At 42.0% G+C, this 18,275-nt stretch overlaps 1 protein-coding gene across 2 annotated transcripts in view; it reads left to right on the forward strand.

The window, feature by feature from the left end:
- ALG14 (ALG14 UDP-N-acetylglucosaminyltransferase subunit) overlaps nt 1–18,275 on the forward strand; it is a 94,028-nt gene that overhangs the window by 36,156 nt on the left and 39,597 nt on the right. Inside the window, exons 3-4 of one of the 2 annotated variants that reach the window (XM_054455426.2) lie at nt 4,285–4,321; nt 12,896–13,027. In XM_054455426.2, the coding sequence (XP_054311401.1) occupies nt 4,285–4,321; nt 12,896–13,027 (169 nt within the window). The remainder of the gene's footprint in view (nt 1–4,284; nt 4,322–12,895; nt 13,028–18,275) is intronic. The other variant, XM_054455416.2, reaches the window with a different exon arrangement.

Raw genomic sequence — 18,275 nt, forward strand, 5'->3', positions numbered from 1 at the left:
GTAGTTGGGACCACAGGCACAAGCCGCCACACCTGGCTAATTTTGTATTTTTTGTAGAGACAGGGTTTTGCTGTGTTGCCCAGCCTGGTCTTGAACTCCTGAGCTCAAGTGATCCTCCCACCTCGGCCTCCCAAAGTGTTGAGATTACAGGCGTGAGTCACTGCACCCGGCAGAGATCTCACACCTGGCTTTCAAGTCTGACTTGTCAACGTCAAGCGAGGCTTCTGCTCCAGGCCATGCTTCTCCAGGGCCTGTCAGCATCAGTCCAGCATCCAGATTCCTGAATACTATCTTTCTAGATTCTCAGTTGTCTTCCTCCGTCCACTTGCCTGCTAGGTCTACCCATTGCTTCAGTTATAGTACAAACTCTTGTCTGTCCCATTTCAACCTAAAATACCTGTGTATGTTTTCTAATATTGATATATTTTATACTTAAAGAGTATTTTACCAACTCAAAATTATGCTCCAAACAAGACCACAGTGAATCATGATGTGCTCTCAGCCTGTTTCCCCTCTTGCTATTCTCTCCCTAGGTCATGACAGTACCATTCACCCTAGGTAAAAACCTGAGAGTTATCCCAAACTCTCCAGCGTCCTAAATCTCCCTTCTCACTGCTTGTCATCTCCATTCCTCTACCTTAGTGCTGCCGCTGGCCGTCAGGCCTTCCGCATCATTCTCCTGATGTATTTCAGTGATCTCCCCAATGATTGCCCTTCTCTAGTCGTGCCCTCTCCCCTTCTGTCCATTCTCTTTATAATTGCTGGACTGGTATTTCTTGAATGCATTTCTGCTCCCATTATTCCGCTCCAACTCCATTTTCTGTTGTTCTCTATGTTGCTTCTTACGTATCAAAATACAGTTCCCCAGATATTCCGTGCTATTTCATGCCTCTCAGCCCTGAACACGCTGCTTCCTCTGGCAGGAAGACCCTTCACCAACCACACCCCCACGACTATACTTAGAAAATATTATATCCTGCACAAGTTAGATCAGGAATCTCTTCATGAAGCCTGATTTACCTTATCAAAGAATAATGTTTGGCTGAGCATGGTGGCTCACGCTTGTAATCCCAACAATTTGGGAGGCCAAGGTGGGAAGATCATTTGAACCCAGGAATTCCAGACCAGCCTGGGCAACATAGGAAGACCCTGTCTTTAGAAAAAGTTTTTTTAAAATCAGCAAGATGTGATGGGGCATGCCTGTAGTCCTGGCTACCCAGAAGGCCAAGGTGGCAGAATCGCTTGAGCCCAGGAGGTCAAGGATGCACTGAGTCATGATCATGCCACTGCTCTCCAGCCTGGGCAAGAGAGGGAGACCCTGTCTCAAAAAACAAAACAAACAAACAAACAAAAAACAGAAAAACAAAACAAACAAAAACTTATAGTTTATCACTTCTTTTTTTTTGAGGTGAAGTTTTGTTCTTGTTGCCCAGGCTGGAGTTCAATGGTGTGATCTTGGCTCACTGCAACCTCCACCTCCCAGGTTCAAACAATTATTTTGCCTCAGCCTCCCAAGTAGCTGGGATTACAAGTGCCCATGACCACCCCTGGCTAATTTGTTTTTTGGGGTTTTTGTTTGTTTGTTTGTTGTTGTTTTTGAGATGGAGTCTCACTCTGTTGCCAGGCTGGAGTGCAGTGTCGCAATCTTGGCCCGCCACAACTTCCTCCTCCTGCGTTTAAGCAATTCTTCTGCCTCAGCCTCCCAAGTAGCTGGGTCTACAGGCACGTGCCACCACGCCCAGCTAATTTTTGTATTTTTAGTAGAGACGAGGTTTTACTATGTTGGCCAGGATGGTCTCGAACTCCTGACCTCAGGTGATCCACACACTTCGGCCTCCCAAAGTGCTGGGATTACAGGCATTACAGGAGTAAGCCACCGCGCCTGGCCATTTTTGTATTTTTAGTAGAGACAGGGTTTCACCATGTTGGCCAAGCTGGTTTCAAACTCCTGACCTTCAGGTGATCCACGTGTCTTGGCCTCCCAAATTGCTGGGATTACAGTGTGAACCACTGCACCTGGTCCAGTTTATTACTTCTTACTTGGTGCTAACATTATATTTAATAATTGTTTCATATTATAGTTATCCCTTTGATTGCAATTATCGGTTTTCCTGTGCTGTCCTGATAGACTGTAGTGAGTTCCTTGTGAATGTCTTATTCACCTTTGTGTCCCTAGCCCAGTTCCTGTCATCTGGCAGGCTCTTGTTGAAAGTTTAATGAAGGAACAAGTGAATTAATCCATGCTTAAAGAGTACAGCTCTGAAATTCAATGTCGTAAACAATTGTTTCATACATAATTTTAATATATATATTTTATTTTAAGAAAAGGAATGCAATTTTCATACCATTTTAAGGACAGAGGAAGGGTGGTTCAACTTCAAGTGACATAAACCTACACTTAAAATTGGCTTGAACAATAAAGGGAATTTGTCAACTTACAAAACAGGAAAAATTCAGTCTTATTTCTGGCGAGACTTGGTCCGGTTGCCCAGGGATATCACTACAGCAAGAGTTGTTGTCTGTCTGCTCTGTCTTCTGCAGTGGCAGCTCCCCTGGGCTCCCCACAGTGCTGCCTCCAGCAGCTCCAAGCTCTCTCATTAGGGTAACAAAAACCTGTAGCACCTCCTGGTCTCATGTCTCTTCCTCTTCATGAGGAAAAAGAGGATCTCTTATAGCATATAGAAGAGAGAGCCCCAGCAAATGTCTCCTGCCTGATGGTAGGACCTCCTCCAGTGGGGTTATACTCCAGTAGGACCCCACCTCCAGTGGGGTTATACTCCCATCTGATCAGCTAATCATTGTAGCCAGGAATGATTCTTCCATGTTACTTCAGCCATTCCAGGCCTACTCTTAGAGGTTGGGTTAGGGGTGAAGGGGACAGGTGGCAAATACCACCAAACCGTCTGGCTGAGAATATGAGAGGAATGAGTTACCCAAAGGAAAATTGTGGTATTGTCAAAAGAAGGAGTCAATAAAGGCTGAGAGAGAATAAATGTGCATTTATAAGAGGCTTTAAAAATCTTTTGAGCTGGAATCTCATAATTTTTTCAGAAACAAACTACTTTGTTTTTCCCTGAAGTCTCAGACCACCAGGCAAGGAGAAGCTTCTGGAGGTAAAGTGAGGAGTGGTTTCAGGCCCTGGGGCAGAGCTGGAGTGCAGCCTCGTTTCTCTTTGACAAGCCAGTCTTGAGCCAGGTGTGGGATCATGGTGGCTAGTTAACGATCCCTGATCTCAGCCAGCCCTCCCTGCTTCACAGTGGGACACTGAGGTCCAGAGAGCTTGATTCACGCAAAGTAACTGGTTATCAGCAGGACCCATCCTGGGACTGTATTAGTCTGTTCTCATGCTGCTATAAAGAACTGCCCGAGACTGGGTAATTTATAAAGAAAAGAGGCTTGGGCCGGGCGCAGTGGCTCACGCCTGTAATCCCAGCACTTTGGGAGGTTGAGGCGGGCAGATCACCTGAAATCAGGAGTTTGAGATCATCCTGGCCAACATGGTGACACACCATCTCTATTTTTAAAATAAAAGTACCTAGAAGCTAAAAAAAAAAAAAAAAATACAAAAATTAGCCAGGTGTGGTGGCACATGCCCGTAATCCCAACTACTCGAGAGGCTGAGGCCGGAGAATTGCTTGAACCTGGGTTGTGGAGGTTGCAGTGAGCCGAGATCGCACCACTGCACCCCAACCTGGGCGAAAGAGTGAGACTCCATCTCAAAAAAAAAAAAAAAAAAGAGGTTTAATTGACTCACAGTTCCGCATGGCTGGGGAGGCCTCAGGAAACTTACAATCATGGAGGAAGGCACCTCTTCACAGGGTGACAGGAGAGAGAATGAGTGCCCAGCAAAGGGGGAAGCCCCTTGTAAAACCATCAGAACTCATGAGAACTAACTCACTATCACAGGGGAACTGCCCCTATGATTCAGTTATCTCCACCTGGTCCCTCCCACGACACATGGGGGTTATGGGAACTGCAATTCAAGATGAGACTTGGGTGGGGACACAACCAAACTATATCAGGGTCCCACAGCACCCTCACTCATATGACACTTCATGGCACTTCATCAGCACCATAAAGTAAGTATCTACCAAGTACTTGAAGGACATATAAAAAAAAAATTTGTGGTAAATTATGGTCATCTTGATTTCATAATGATTAGTTGAACCATCTAACATACAGTTAAAAATATACATTGCATTATTTTTAAATAGTTATGAAAGAAAGCTGAAACCATTTTTGGTTGAATGAAATTTTACCATTTTAACTTTGTCTTGTTTCTAGGATTTTTCAGTCGTGTGGCATTCACTAAATAATAAATGTATTGTATGTTTCAGTGTGTGGTAACAACAAAGAATGACTTCATCAACCACTTGATCTCCTCTGTTGTGGTTTATGATGCCATCTGGATTCTTTGGTGGAATTATTTCCATCTAAATCACTATAAACTCCTATTTAGATTTCACAAATCTAAAGCCAGATATGTTTGTGGTTTTTAACAGTGATGTAATTCTGGAACATACTTTGAAAGTTACAAGTTGTCATATACTGTTAGTATTTAACTCAGTGTTTCATATACTATCAGACACTAGAAGCCTGAACAAAATCCATTTCTCTGTTTTTTCACTCTTCAGCATCCTAGTCTTCTTGTCTCTCTTGCCACCATACATTTGATTATACATCAGTCAAGCTCATATAGGGAGCGTTGGAAGGCCCTGTGGGCATACAGAGTACTATGGGACATGGCCCTGCTCTATAGGAATTAGGAAGCTGAGATGGAAAGGTTGTTTCACTGTTTCACTGAAATATGTCTTTTTCTATATGATAGAGAATAAGAAAGAATCTTACTTCTTTGGCCAGTTGTGTGAAAGAGACTGGATTATGTTGAAGACAGGTAAATTTTGCAGGATATACCCATTGAACTGCAAAGAAAGAAAGAAGAGAGAAAGAGACAAAGCAGAAGGAAAGAGAGAGAGAAGAAAAAAAAAAAAACTAAAACATCCTTTCTAGAAACATATAACCCAGTTGACTGCCAGGTAGGAGCAATAGCAAGATGGCAGAACTTGCCATAAGGGCCTTGAGGCCTAAAGTTCAACAGAAAAGTCTGAAAATTTCTGAGGTCCTGTTGTGTTCGTATTCTGATTTTTCCCCTAAAAGGCTTAGGGAATGTGTGTGGCGGGGGGAGCGGGGGGGCGGTTACTGGTAACAGTGGTAGGTGGGTTTCGTAAGCCAAGCCTACAGTGCAAAACAGGGCACAGAGGGCAAAGAGAGGAGGAAGCAGGGAGCTTAGTTCCCATAGAGGCAGGGAAAGGGACAACAAACTCTATGGGTTTGAGAGTGGGTGATTTGAAAATCAAGAAAGAAAAAGGAAATGGATCAGGATGGGTAGTTGGCTATACATAAGAGTAGCAGGAGGCAGGGAGTAAACTTCGTGGTTCAGCTCCTTATATGTTGGGGAAGGCAGCTCCTCAGCAGTGAGGCACAGAGATCCAAGCAAGGTCTAGAGAAGGAGGTGAGTCAGCAGCATATTTCAGAACACGTGGAAGACCTGGGTTCAGGTCCTGGTGCTGTCACTTTAGGAAAGTCCAGATTCCTCATCTGCAAAGTGAGAAAGTTGCAATAGTATGTCTCTTAAAACCCTGAGATGTCATGAGGTTAAGAGCCAGCATCTTCCCCATCACCATCCAGCATATGCCATGGACTAGACTTCTAGAAATTATAATGATAGTCATTTGTCTGTTCAGCAAGTTATTTACTGAGTACCCATGATGTGCAAAACATCAGGCAGTGGGATTGTAGCAGTGAGCAAAGTGAAATCCTTTTCTCTCATGGAGCTTGCATCCCAGGAAGAGGGGCAGACCGCATACAATCACATATACACATAAATGAACAAGTTAATTGGAGGTAGTGGTAATTGTTGTGAAGATGGTATAACAAGACAGTGTGGTGGAAAGAGACCACATATTTGGGGAAGAACTGTCTCCTCTCTGAGTGAGTAATGTTTAGATGAGAACTGATGTGCAGGAAGGAGCTAGCTGTGAGACAGTCTGGGGGCAAATCAAACTTGTTAGAATGAGCAGACAAGGCCCTCAGGAAGGAGTGAGTCTGACACATTCAAAGAACAGACAGAAGACCAGTGTGGCTCAAGTGAATGAACAAGGAGGAATTAGAGATGTGAGCCAGCACCGGATTACATGGGACCTTGGGAGCAACTGTAAGGCATTTGGACTTGGTGCAGTGGAAAGCCTTTGTGGGATTTTAAGCAGGAGAGTGAAAGGATCTGCTTTACATTATAAACAGATGGGTCTGGCAATTCTATAAAGAATGGATTGTAGGGGAGCAAGAGGAGAAGCAAAGAGACTAGTTAAGAGGCTGTTGAAGTAGTCAAGGTGAGAGATGGTAATGACTTGAATCGTGGGGAGTAGCCGAGACACGTGGAATAAGTGGTTAGCTATGGAATGTGTGTAGAAGTTTTGGAAGAAGGAAACATGGGGGCAGCCTCCTCTTTCCTTTCTGTCCCTGGCAACCTCATAGATCTTCATATCTAGAAGGAAGTGTATGATAGATTTTACTGTTGATTTGTTGATTTCTACCTTGGGAATAGAGAAGGAGTAGCCCGTTGTGGTGGCAAATATGATAGTTCAGTTTTAAGTCACTCTAGAAAGGCCTAGTGGATAGAGAAATACATATATATATATATGTATGTATTTCTCAGTCCCAGTAGGATGGATTGAGGTCCAGTTTAGTAGCCTACAGTGTCCCTCAAAGGAAGAACTGCTTTCCTTGGTCTGTAGGAATCCAGGAAAAGACCGGCCCTGCTGGGGTTATGTGGCCACTCCTGAACCAAATGGTAGTTCTGGGAGTGGGAGGTAGGGGTGGTAAAATGATGGAGCAGGCATCTTTTATGTCTTGCATTCCATTATAGGATGTGAAGCTGGGTCAAGAACAGTTCCCTTAGGGCAAAGGTACAAACTAACAAAAACAACATCTATAAAGATGCCTTCATTTGGATTTCTCCAGATGCCAGAACCCCTAGGTAATTCCTGGCCAAAGGTCATAGCAGGCCTGAATTGTAGCTGTCTGAACCTCTGTCTCATTCTCTTGCCTTCAAAGGAACTTTTAAGACCAGAATATAAGCCTTGTATTGATTATTTTTCATTGACTTCTTTATATAGTTGATTATTTTCTAAAACTATGTAAAATAATAAAAACTCTCTTAAGATTTTGCCACAGCCTGGCTCTCAGTGTTTCCTTTAAATGACACAGGACATCAAGGAACCCAGCACCCAATTTCTGTGTCAAGTATAGGTAATCTGAGGGCACTGTCCCTGTCAGGATGGCCTGGGTTCCCATCTGTTTCACTGCATGGCAGCATAGCAGGTATCATAGAAAAACAGTGGGGCAGAGAGTTTTTGAAGCAGTGTTAGATGCAGAAGGGGATGCCTTGCTGCTCTAATGGGCAGGCTCCTTTCCCCTTTGTGTGCATACCTCGAAGCCTCAGCACACTCCTCTCTCATGGTCCTACTTTCTGGAAAGAGGACCCACAGAGGCTTTTCACCTAGAACATGTTAGGGAAGGGGGGCATTTGTCTTTGGTTCCTTTGTCTCCCTCCTTCCTGTTTCCCCAACCTTTGGGGCTTGGTGCCTTCTAGCTTTGGCTGTTTATAAATCCACAATTCCCTGCACTACCCCAGCCTTTCTCCTCTAGCTTCATAAATTCCATTCAGTTCAACCCATTTAAGGAGTGGCCCTTGCAAATAAGGCTTTAAGTATGCACTCTCAAATTACCCCCCTTGTGTCCTTTCTATATTCTAAATACATCTCAGCTAGGTGACAGGAAGATGGAATTGATTTATATTACTGTGTAATGACATATTGAATTATTTATTCAGTAAATACTGTTTTTTTTTTTTGTTTGTTTGTTTTTTTACTACAAACTATAACCAAGTACTCTTACAAGCACTGAGATTGCAGTAATCAAAGTTCCTGGCCTGGGGTCAGACGCAGTGGCTCATGCCTGTAATCCCAGCACTTTGGGAGGCTGAGGTGGGCAGATCACCCCAGGTCCGGAGTTGGAGACCAGCGTGACCAACATGGTGAAACCCCGTCTCTACTAAAAATGCAAAAATTAGCCGGGTGTAGTGGTGCGTGTCTGTAATCCCAGCTACTCGGGAGGCTGAGGCAGGAGAGTCTCTTGAACCCAGAAGATGGAGGTTGCAGTGAGCTGAGATCATGCCACTGCCCTCCAGCCTGGGTGACAAGAGCTAAACTCCGTCTAAAAAATAAGTTCCTGGCCTCCTTGTGTAAGTTATGTTCTAATGGAGGAGACAGCAATACGTAAATAAATAAGTATATAATATGCCAGTATAGTAGATGCTATTTTAAAGCACACAGAAAGTTTGGTGATGGGGGAGAGAAGAATATGTGTACGTGGGGGTGGGGGGAGGGGAGGATGGGGATATTTTAGAAAGGCTAGTCAGGAAAGATATATCTGAGGAGAACTGATATGCTACAATGGTCGGGGGATGTGTAGGTGGAGACTTGGATTTATAGAGCAATCTTTTTAGTAGGATTTTCAGTTACCTGAACTTACAATCAAAAAATAATGTGAGAAAGATTGGATAGGATTTGGAAGTGGAGGCTTCTCTAGTTTAGAGCTATAAGCCAGAGAGTGGCACCAGATGGACTCTCCTGTCCCGTGCCAGTCATTGTTAATGTCACGGTTAGGACTTCCAGCTTGGCTTTCTTTCCAGCCACCACTTCAACTTTCATCCCTGACTTTGATGCAGATTCTCCCATCATATTGACTCTTCAGGCTGTACTGAACAAGTATCTTGCCCTCTGACTTGGAAGAGGTTCCTCATTGCCCTACCCTGTGGATAAGCATGTGCTTTATCATTTAAATTGATACTTCTGAGAGCAGATGGAGCACTATCAATAATTATGCTGAGATAACAGGTGTAGGCTGAGATCATCCTCTGAAGTCTAGATGATTAGTCACTGTAGGCATGTGGTCATTGGGTGAGCTAGCTCCAGCACACAAATGGAACCAAGACTCCCCTCCCAGCTAAACTTCTGGTCTGGAGACTGGGAGGGTTGGCTCCTTGTATGGTACATCCACAAGTAAAAAGAGAGGTCATCAAACTTTAGTTACTCGTCTTGTTGCCTTACCTTCAGGCCTGATTTTATCTATTTTATATCTTGGAGGTCCCTGAGTTCTCACCCCAGAACATGCTTGCACTAGTTTCTATTCTTCTGAAAATGGACTGAGACTTCCTAAATCCATTTTCTTAGCTGCTTCAGGCTGCTGCCAGGGATGAGATGTAGACTTTCTTCCACGTCCTGGTCTAGGAAAGCTATCTCCAGCCCCAGATGCTCTTGCATAGGCTTTACCAGGCCTGGATGTTTACATCCTTGGAGCCAAGATGTAATCAGGGGAGCCAGAATCAAACTGATCATCCTTCCGGTCCTGGTGACACTGTCTGGATATAATCTAGAAATGTTGTTCATTGCTGCTGCTTTGTAAAGTTGTATGCTCACAGCCTTAAAAAAATTAAAGGAACATGATAAACATCCATGCTTTTTTAAATAAAATATTATAGATATTGAGATTAGGCCACACAATTTGGTGGAAGTAACAGCCAAAAAAACTTCTATGACGGAATTCTACTAAATTATTTTTATCACAATAATAACAATGACATGACATCTTACTGGATTCAAATGTAGTTTGTAGTATAGGTCCACAGTCCCTTAGTCTGAAATCCTAAAGAGCTCTGAAAACTGGAAAAAAAAAAAATCCAGTTTGTCACAAGCTTATTTAATGGCAAAACCTGATTTGAATCAGCATGAAGCTTATAGTCTTTATTTATCCTATTTAGTGTGAATATTCATGTATTGTTGCAGAAATATTAATATGTTTTATTTCTTTCCCAAACTTCAAAAAAGGATATAATATGTGGTATATATTATATAATATGTGGTATATAAACCATATTACCTATCCAAACACTTCTGACCCAAAAGGTTTCTGAGAAGGGATTTTGACTCTACAGTACTGCTTGGCCTGTTACTTGTTTTTCAATTAGTAATGTCCACAAATTAGATGAGCATAAACCTCAAACAATTTGCTATTGCTTCTGAGTGGTTTATAGTTTGGGAACTACTCAGTATTAGTTTCTAGTTCAATATTTAGTACCTTAGCTTTTGGAAGGAAAAACATTGATTTGGTAAAAGATTGATAAATGCATAAAAATAGTGGATACATGTTGAGCCCAGATCTCCCATTCTACACTGGTATACCATGGAGAGATGAGAAAATATTCTTTGCCATCATATGAAGAAGCAGAGTGGTCACACATTTCCATTTTCACTTTGTGCTGAGTCTGTAAGAACTGCACTCATGTTCTCTTGGAGCATAATAGAAGCCTCCAAACACAATTTCACACCTTTTTCTGAGTGCAAGAATGTAGTTATATGCTTTTCACTGGTTTAGAAAAAGGCTTTTCTATTCTTCTTTTCTCAAGGAACATATTGTTTCTCAAGGCCAAGGGAAAAGGAAGAATGTATTAATTATTCTGTTCTTTTCTTTCTGACTTAACTGTGTGGTAGCCAGTCTCCAAGAAAGCCCTCAATGATTCTCACTTCCTGGTGTTCACATTCCAGTGTAGCCCCTTCCATATCAAATAGGGTTGACCTGTGTAACTAATATCAAAATATCAGAAATATCAGAAATATCAAAATGTGACTTCTGAGGTCAGGTCATAAAAGACATTACAATTTCTGCCTTGCCTCCTCTTGGAGCACTTACTTTTAAGAGGCTAGCTGTTGTGTAATGAGAACACTTGATTAAGGAGCCCTATGGAAAGATCCATTTGGCAAGGAACTAAGGACACCAACCAGCAATCAGCACTAAATGGCCAGCCATATGAGTGAGCCACCTTGGAAGTGGATTCTCCTGCCCCAGTCAAACCTTCTGATGACTACAACCCCAGCCACCCACTTGATTTCAAGTTCAGGAGTCACTGCAAGCCACAATAACCCAACTAAGCCACTCTTGGTTCCTGACCCACAGAAACTGTGAAAAACAGAATATACTTGTTGTTTTAAGCTGATAAATTTGGAGGTAATTTGTTACACAGAAAGAGGTAACCAATATACCTGGAACTTTGATTCAAGGAAAATATGTTGGTTTCTCTTGATTATGAAAATATCACTTTCTTGTTGCAAATTTTAAACATATTCAAAGTTATTCTGACCTGAAAAATGAAAATATCCTGTAATATCATCTTCTCTGTAATTTGTGGCATGTAGTTCCAGTTCCAGATTTTTTTCTTTTTCTTTTTTTTTGAGGCAGACTCTTGGTCTATTACCCAAGCTGGGGTGCAGTGGCATGATCTCTGATCATGGCAAACTCTGCCTCCAATGTTCAAGCGATTCTCCTACCTCAGCCTCCCATATAGCTGAGACTACAGGCACCCAACTAATTTTTGTATTTTTTGTAGAGAATGGGGTTTCACCATGTTAGCCAGGCTGGTCTCGAACTCGTGACCTCAGAAGATCCACCTGCCTGGGTCTCCCAGAGTACTCGCATTACAGGCGTGAGCCACTGTGCCCAGCCCAGTTCCAGATTTTTTTTAATGAAAATACTAATGCATGGCCGAGTATAGTGACTCAACCCTATAATTCTAGCACTTTGGGAGGCCAAGGTGGGTAGATCACTTGAGCCCAGAAGTTCAAGACCAGACTGGGCAACATGGCGAGAGCCTGTCTATACAAAAAAATTAGCTGGACATGGTGGCCCACACCTGTGGTCCCAGCTACTGGAGGCTGAGGTGGGAAGATCTGGGTGTGGTGGCATGTGCCTGTGGTTCCAGCTACTTGGGAGTCTGAGGTGGGTGGGAGTATCACCTGAGCCCAGGGAGGTCAAGGCTGCAGTGAGCTGTGATTGCACCGTGCACTCCAGCCTGAGCAACAGAGTGAGACCTTGTCTCAAAAAAACCCAAACTAACAATACTAATGTGTGTATGTATGCATGTGAGTATTTTGTTAATTGATGCTGCATTATATTAAACATGCTATCTTCCAACTTGCATGATTCACTTAATGTGTCTTGGGATATCTTCCATACGAGTTCATATAGTTCTATGTCATTTGTTAATATATCTCCATATATTTTACTGTATGCACTTCTCCATTCCCTACTGGAGACTATTTGGTCTAGTTTCAGTTTCCACAAACACAAACAATGATACAGTGGGGTAATCTGTGGGATATATTTCCAGAAGCAGAAATGCTGGATCAAAGGAAGACACATTTAAAGTTCTGATAGATATTTCCAGATTGCCCTCCCAAAAAGTTGTACCCATGTATTTACCCAGGGAATGTAAATGTCTATTTCCCCATACTCTCAACAACATTGGTTATCCACTGTCATTGCCAATCAGGTAGGTGAAAATGACTTGTTTTCTGTTGTGCTTGTTAGCCATCTTTTTACATGTTTATCATTATTTGTATTTCTTCTGTTTGGAGTTATCTGTCTGTCTTTGCCCGTCTTAATACTAGGTTACTTGTCTTGCATATTGACTGGTAAAAACTCTTTGTATATCAGCAGGTTAAATTCTTTGCCTGAAACATAGTTTATAGAAACTTCCCCCAACTTATTTTTCAAACTGACTTTAACATTTTTTGAATCATAGGAACTTTTTTGTCATATGTGGTCCCACCTGATGTGTTATATAAAACATGAGATAGGCATTACAACTCTAATTTAAAAGTGGTTAGAATGAAAATTTAAAATAAGAAAGCATTTCTGTTTCTACAGCTGTTAATTGTTACGATGTTTAACTTTGATATCAGTGACTCAGTTGATTTGGATTCCTTCTATTTCCGTCTAGTATACCAAATACTACATTCACCGAATTCCAAGAAGCCGGGAGGTTCAGCAGTCCTGGCCCTCCACTGTTTTCACCACCTTGCACTCCATGTGGCTCTCCTTTCCCCTGATTCACCAGGTGAAGCCAGATTTGGTAAGTAAGACCATCATTAAGGAGAGGGAAGGTAACTCCCTGTAGATCTTTCGTTAGTAACAGGACATACTGTTTTCTTAAACAGCTACCATTTATTAGTGTGCCAGGTAGTATGCAAGACCCTGAACTGGCTGGTGCCTTGATCTTGGACTTCCGAGGCTCCAGAACTGTAAGAAATAAATATCAGTTATTTATAAGCCATCCAGTTTATCGTATCTCATTATAGCACCTGAAATAGACTAAGATATTATCCTTGGATTTTTTGTGACTTTTATCACAAAGTGCTCTTTCTCCTGCCTCAGCCTCCTGAGTAGCTGGGACTACAGGTGTGTGCCACCATGCCTTGCTAATTTTTGTATTTTTAAGAGAGATGGGGTTTCACCATGTTTTCCAGGCTGGTCTTGAACTCCTAACCTCAAGTAATCTGCCTGCCTCGGCCTCCCAAAGTGCTGGGATTACAGGCATGAGCCACTGCGCCTGGCCTGTGACCAGTAATCTTTGATGTTATCGTTGTAATTGTTTGGGGACACTGTGAATCGTGCTTACATAAGACAGTGAATTTAATCAATAAATGTATGTGTTCTGGCTGCTCCAACAGCCTGCTGTCCTCTCTCTCTCTTTTTCTCTGTCTCTCTCACACACACACACACACACACACACACACATTCCTTGGGCTTCCCTGTCTATGAGACACAACAGTATTGAAATTAGGCCAATTAATAACCCTGCAGTGGCCTCTCAGTGTTCAAGTGAAAGGTAGTATTTCTTATGTTTCACATTTTAAATCACAAGCTAGAAATGATTAAGCTTAGTGAGGAAGGCATTTGCAACAGGCAGTTAGCCAAATGGTGAATGCAAAGGAAAAGTTCTTGAAGGAAATTAAAAGTGCTACTCCAGGCTGGGTGCAGTGGCTCACACCTGTAATCCCAGCCCTTTGGGAGGCTGAGCCAGGTGGATCCCAAGGTCAGGAGATCAAGGCCATCCTGGCTAACACGGTGAAACTCTGTCTCTACTAAAAATACAAAAGATTTGCCAGGCATGGTGGCGGGTGCCTGTAGTCCCAGCTACTCGGGAGGCTGAGGCAGGAGAATGGTGTGAACCCGGGAGGCAGAGCTTGCAGTGAGCCGAGATTGCACCACTGCACTCCAGCCTGGGCAACAGAGCGAGACTCCATCTCAAAAAAAAAAGTGCTACTCCCGTGAACACACTGGTTTCATGATAAGTACATGACATAGCCTCATTGCTGATATGGAGAAGGTTTGAGTGGTCTGGATAGAATATCAAACCAGCCACATTCCCTTAAGCCAAAAGCTGATTCAGGACAAGGTCCTAATTCTCTTTAATTCTGTAAAGACTGAGAGAGGTGAGGAAGCTGCAGAAGAAAAGTTTGAAGGTAGCAAAGGTTGGTTGAGACTTAAGGAGAGAAGCCATCCCCATAGCATAAAAGTGCAAGGTGAAGCAGCAGGTACTGATGTAGAAGCTGCAGCAGTTTATCCAGAAAATCTAGTTAAGATAATTGATTAAGGTGGCTACACTAATCAACATATTTTCCGTATAGACAAAACTGCCTTATATTCGACAATGTCATTCAGGACTCTCATGGCTAGAGAGGAGAAGTCAATACCTGGCTTCAAAGCTTCAAGGGACAGGCTGACTCTGTGTAGCTGTTGACTTTAAGTTGAAGCCAGTGCTCATTTACCATTCTGAAAATCCTCAGGCCCTTAAGAAGTATGCTAAATCTATTCTGCCTGTGCTCTATAAGTGGAACAACAAAGCCTAGATGACAGCACATCTGTTTACAGGATAGTTTGCTGAATATTTTAAACCCACTGTTGAGACCTACTACTCAAGAAACAAAGCTTCCTTTCAAAATATTACTGCTCTTGATATATTGGGCTGGATGTTTTTATTTAAAAAAAATACAAAATATACTGCTCATTGACAATGCACCTAATTACCCAAGAGCTCTGATGGAGGTATACAAGGAGATTAATATCTTTATGCCTGCTAACACAGCATCTATTCTGTAGCCCATAAATCAAGGCATAATTTTGACTTGCAAGTTTTATTATTTAAGAAAACATTTGTAAGGCTATAGCTGCCATAGATAGTGATTCCTCTGATGGATCTGGACAAAGTCAATTGAAAACCTTCTGGAAAAGATTCACCATTCTAGATGCCATTAAGAACATTCTTGATTTGTGGGAAGATGTCCAGAAACAGGAGTTTGGGAGAAGTATATTCCAGCCCTCCTGCATGACTTTGAGAGGTTCAGGACTCAAGTGGAAGAAGTAATTGCAGAGGTGATGGAAGTAGCAACAGAGCTAGAATTAGAAGTAGAGCCTGAAGATGTGACTGAATTCCTAAAATCTCTTGATGAAACTTGACCGGGACCGTACTCTGTGACAGGATTTATGCTGTGCACTCGAGGTATAAAAGTAAACACAGCTCTACCCCTAAGTGGACTGAGGTGATCTGTGAAAATGGCTCGCTATTCACTTGACCCAGAAAAATCCCACAAAAGTCATGCAAACCAAGAAGTTCAAGTCTTCATGTTCACTTTAAGAACATCCACAAAGTTGCCCATGCCAGAGAGACCTAAGTCACCAAGATGTTATGTAACTCCAATTTTCTTTAGACATGTATTAGATTCTGCCAATATTAGCTAACTTGCTCAATTAAAAAGTTATCTAGTATTTTAAAAAATATCTTTAATGCAGCAGGTACTAAAAGGGATGAATAAAACAGCTCTTCAGGAAGCTTATACTTTGGCTTCAGGGAAAATGGAGTAAAGAAACAACAGGTAGACTTGAAATACAGATTAATTCAGTTAAAAATAGAGACCCTATTCAAAAGGCCGGGCACAGTGGCTCATGCCTGTAATCCCAGCACTTTGGGAGGCTGAGGCAGACAGATCACGAGGTCAGGAGATCAAGACCATCCTGGCTAACAAGGTGAAACCCCATCTCTACTAAAAATACAAAAAAATTAGCCGGATCGAATGAGTAGGCTGCTCTCATATTCTCTTGAAAATATACTCCCAAAGAGGAATTAGTTTGTTTCAAGGAGAAGAATAGAAAAGTTAATTTGTGAGATTGCTGATTATTAAAGTAACAGGACTGCTTATCTTGGGGGCAAAAGATCTATAAAGTTCTTGAGGGTAAAGGCCAAGTATTTTTGCGTTTTCCATGGTCCTTTCTAGAAAAGCTTCCACATATTTGAGGAATGACTTAAAAATAAATGAATGAATACTGGATAAAGTGAGTCATCACAAAAACAAAGACACCCACTCCCTACACTGGTGCTCTTCTCAGGCTTTATTAAGTCTGAAAAACCAGAAGGGTTTCCAAAGTCTGCAGTGTTTGATTACTGGCTTCATTCCACCCTGGCCGTTACCAAATGAAATACTCAAGGAAAGAGCTCTGCATACAAAAATGAAACCTAATTCAATTTTTAATCAAGTAAAAAATAAATTTCAGATTCTCCATATTAACAAATTGAAAGGAAATGGACCATTTCAGCCTAATACTCTGCCTCTTTGCCTGAAGCTGGTTTAATTCACCATGACAAATTTAGATGTACTTATTACATCTACACTCACTCACGCTTTGTATGAAAGAAGGCCATTATTTTATGTAGTCATTTTTTTCCATGTTTCATACCCAGTTTGAGCTGTGAAATGTCTTAAGTTCATAGCAGTAGAAAGTTGATGGCTGGGTGCAGAGGCTCACACCTGTAATTCCAGCACTTTGGGAGGCCAAAGCAGGCAGATCACTTGAAGTCAGGAGTTGGAGACCAGGCTAGCCAACATGGTGAAACCCTGTCTCTACTAAAAATACAAAAATTAGCCAAGCATGATGGTGGGCGCCTGTAATCCCAGCTACTCAGGAGGCTGAGGCAGGAGAATTGCTTGATCCCAGGAGGCAGAGGTTACAGTGAGCTGAGATCACTGCACCCCAGCCTGGGGGATAGAGTAAGACTCTGTCTCAAAAAAAAAGTTGATTACACGGATGGTGGGTTATTATCTATAAGTAGGATACTGTGATTTTTTTTTTTTTTGATTAGGTATTTTCTGTGGTGAGCCACAAACTAGGTGGCACCAAGATTATCACTGTTTGTATAGTATATAAAATTTTTATTGGCCTACTAATTAACATGTGTTTGAAATATTAAGAAGAGGCAATTAACTCTTGTTAATTGTTGACATGCCAGAACCCTTATGGGAACTTTTTCTCCTTAACTGGTGTTAGTTTGATTCTCTTTGTATAATGACTTTCATCTGGTATTATATTTGGTGGTGATCAAAAAACTTTATAACATGTTCAAAGGAAACTTGGCTAGACAAAGAAAAGGTCAGCTGTCCCAAGATGCTTATCTGTCAATGGAATTAAGTGAGAGTAAGGTTTTCCAAGCCAAGTCAAATGAGAAACAATTAGACCACACTTGTCTACTGCTTCATGTTTTCCAAGATTAATGAAATCATAATTGGGAGCCATTTGTTTAGGTTTCCTCAGTTCCTGCTCCTCTGTTGCCCAGTCCTCTATAATGTGTTAAAATAATGCCAGTGTTACCCCTTCCCACTGTGTGTTTCCTCTCCATATATGCGCTGTAAATTTGGCAGCCTCCTTAAAGATACAGAAGGACTGGCCCTGCACTGTACGTGCATTTAGCAAGTCTGCTGATGGTCAGAGTCCACTGCGAGAAGTGGTTTGATGTGAAAATCCTCCCAAATATCTGGTTTCTTGTGACTGACAAACTGCTTTTCCCAGCTGCGTGGTGAAATTACCAGCTGTGCCACTGACACATTGGCTGAGTGACAACCTGTAGCTGCTTCCACCCATAAATGAGGTATTTAGTTTAAATGTTATAGCTTCTGTTTCACATTGAGTGAGTTTAGAACAACATCTGTGTCAAAATTAGGCTGCATATTAGCAGTTAGATTGCTTTGAGTTGTTTTGATTCGTCTCCATTTTGGGGGACTCTCAGCAGCTTGAAAATGATTTTTCTTTCTAAGTCGATGCTTTTTCCACTTGGCAAACATTACGTTTTTCCTGTCTGCAGAAACCAGCGTGGCTTTGCCTGTGATTTTTGCTCTCTTGTTTTGCTTTGCCTGCATCACTCTTGAGTTGTCACTGTTCCAGCCCATCACAGGCTCATTTTGGATCTGAGGCTGGTGGGGACTCTTCCTTTCAAGGTGAAAGCCAATGTGTTTTCCCAAGGATAGCTGTGAGGTCACAGTTACAACAAA

The sequence above is a fragment of the Pongo pygmaeus genome, chromosome 1 (assembly GCF_028885625.2).
Source record: "Pongo pygmaeus isolate AG05252 chromosome 1, NHGRI_mPonPyg2-v2.0_pri, whole genome shotgun sequence".
Classification (NCBI taxonomy): Eukaryota; Metazoa; Chordata; class Mammalia; order Primates; family Hominidae; genus Pongo; species Pongo pygmaeus.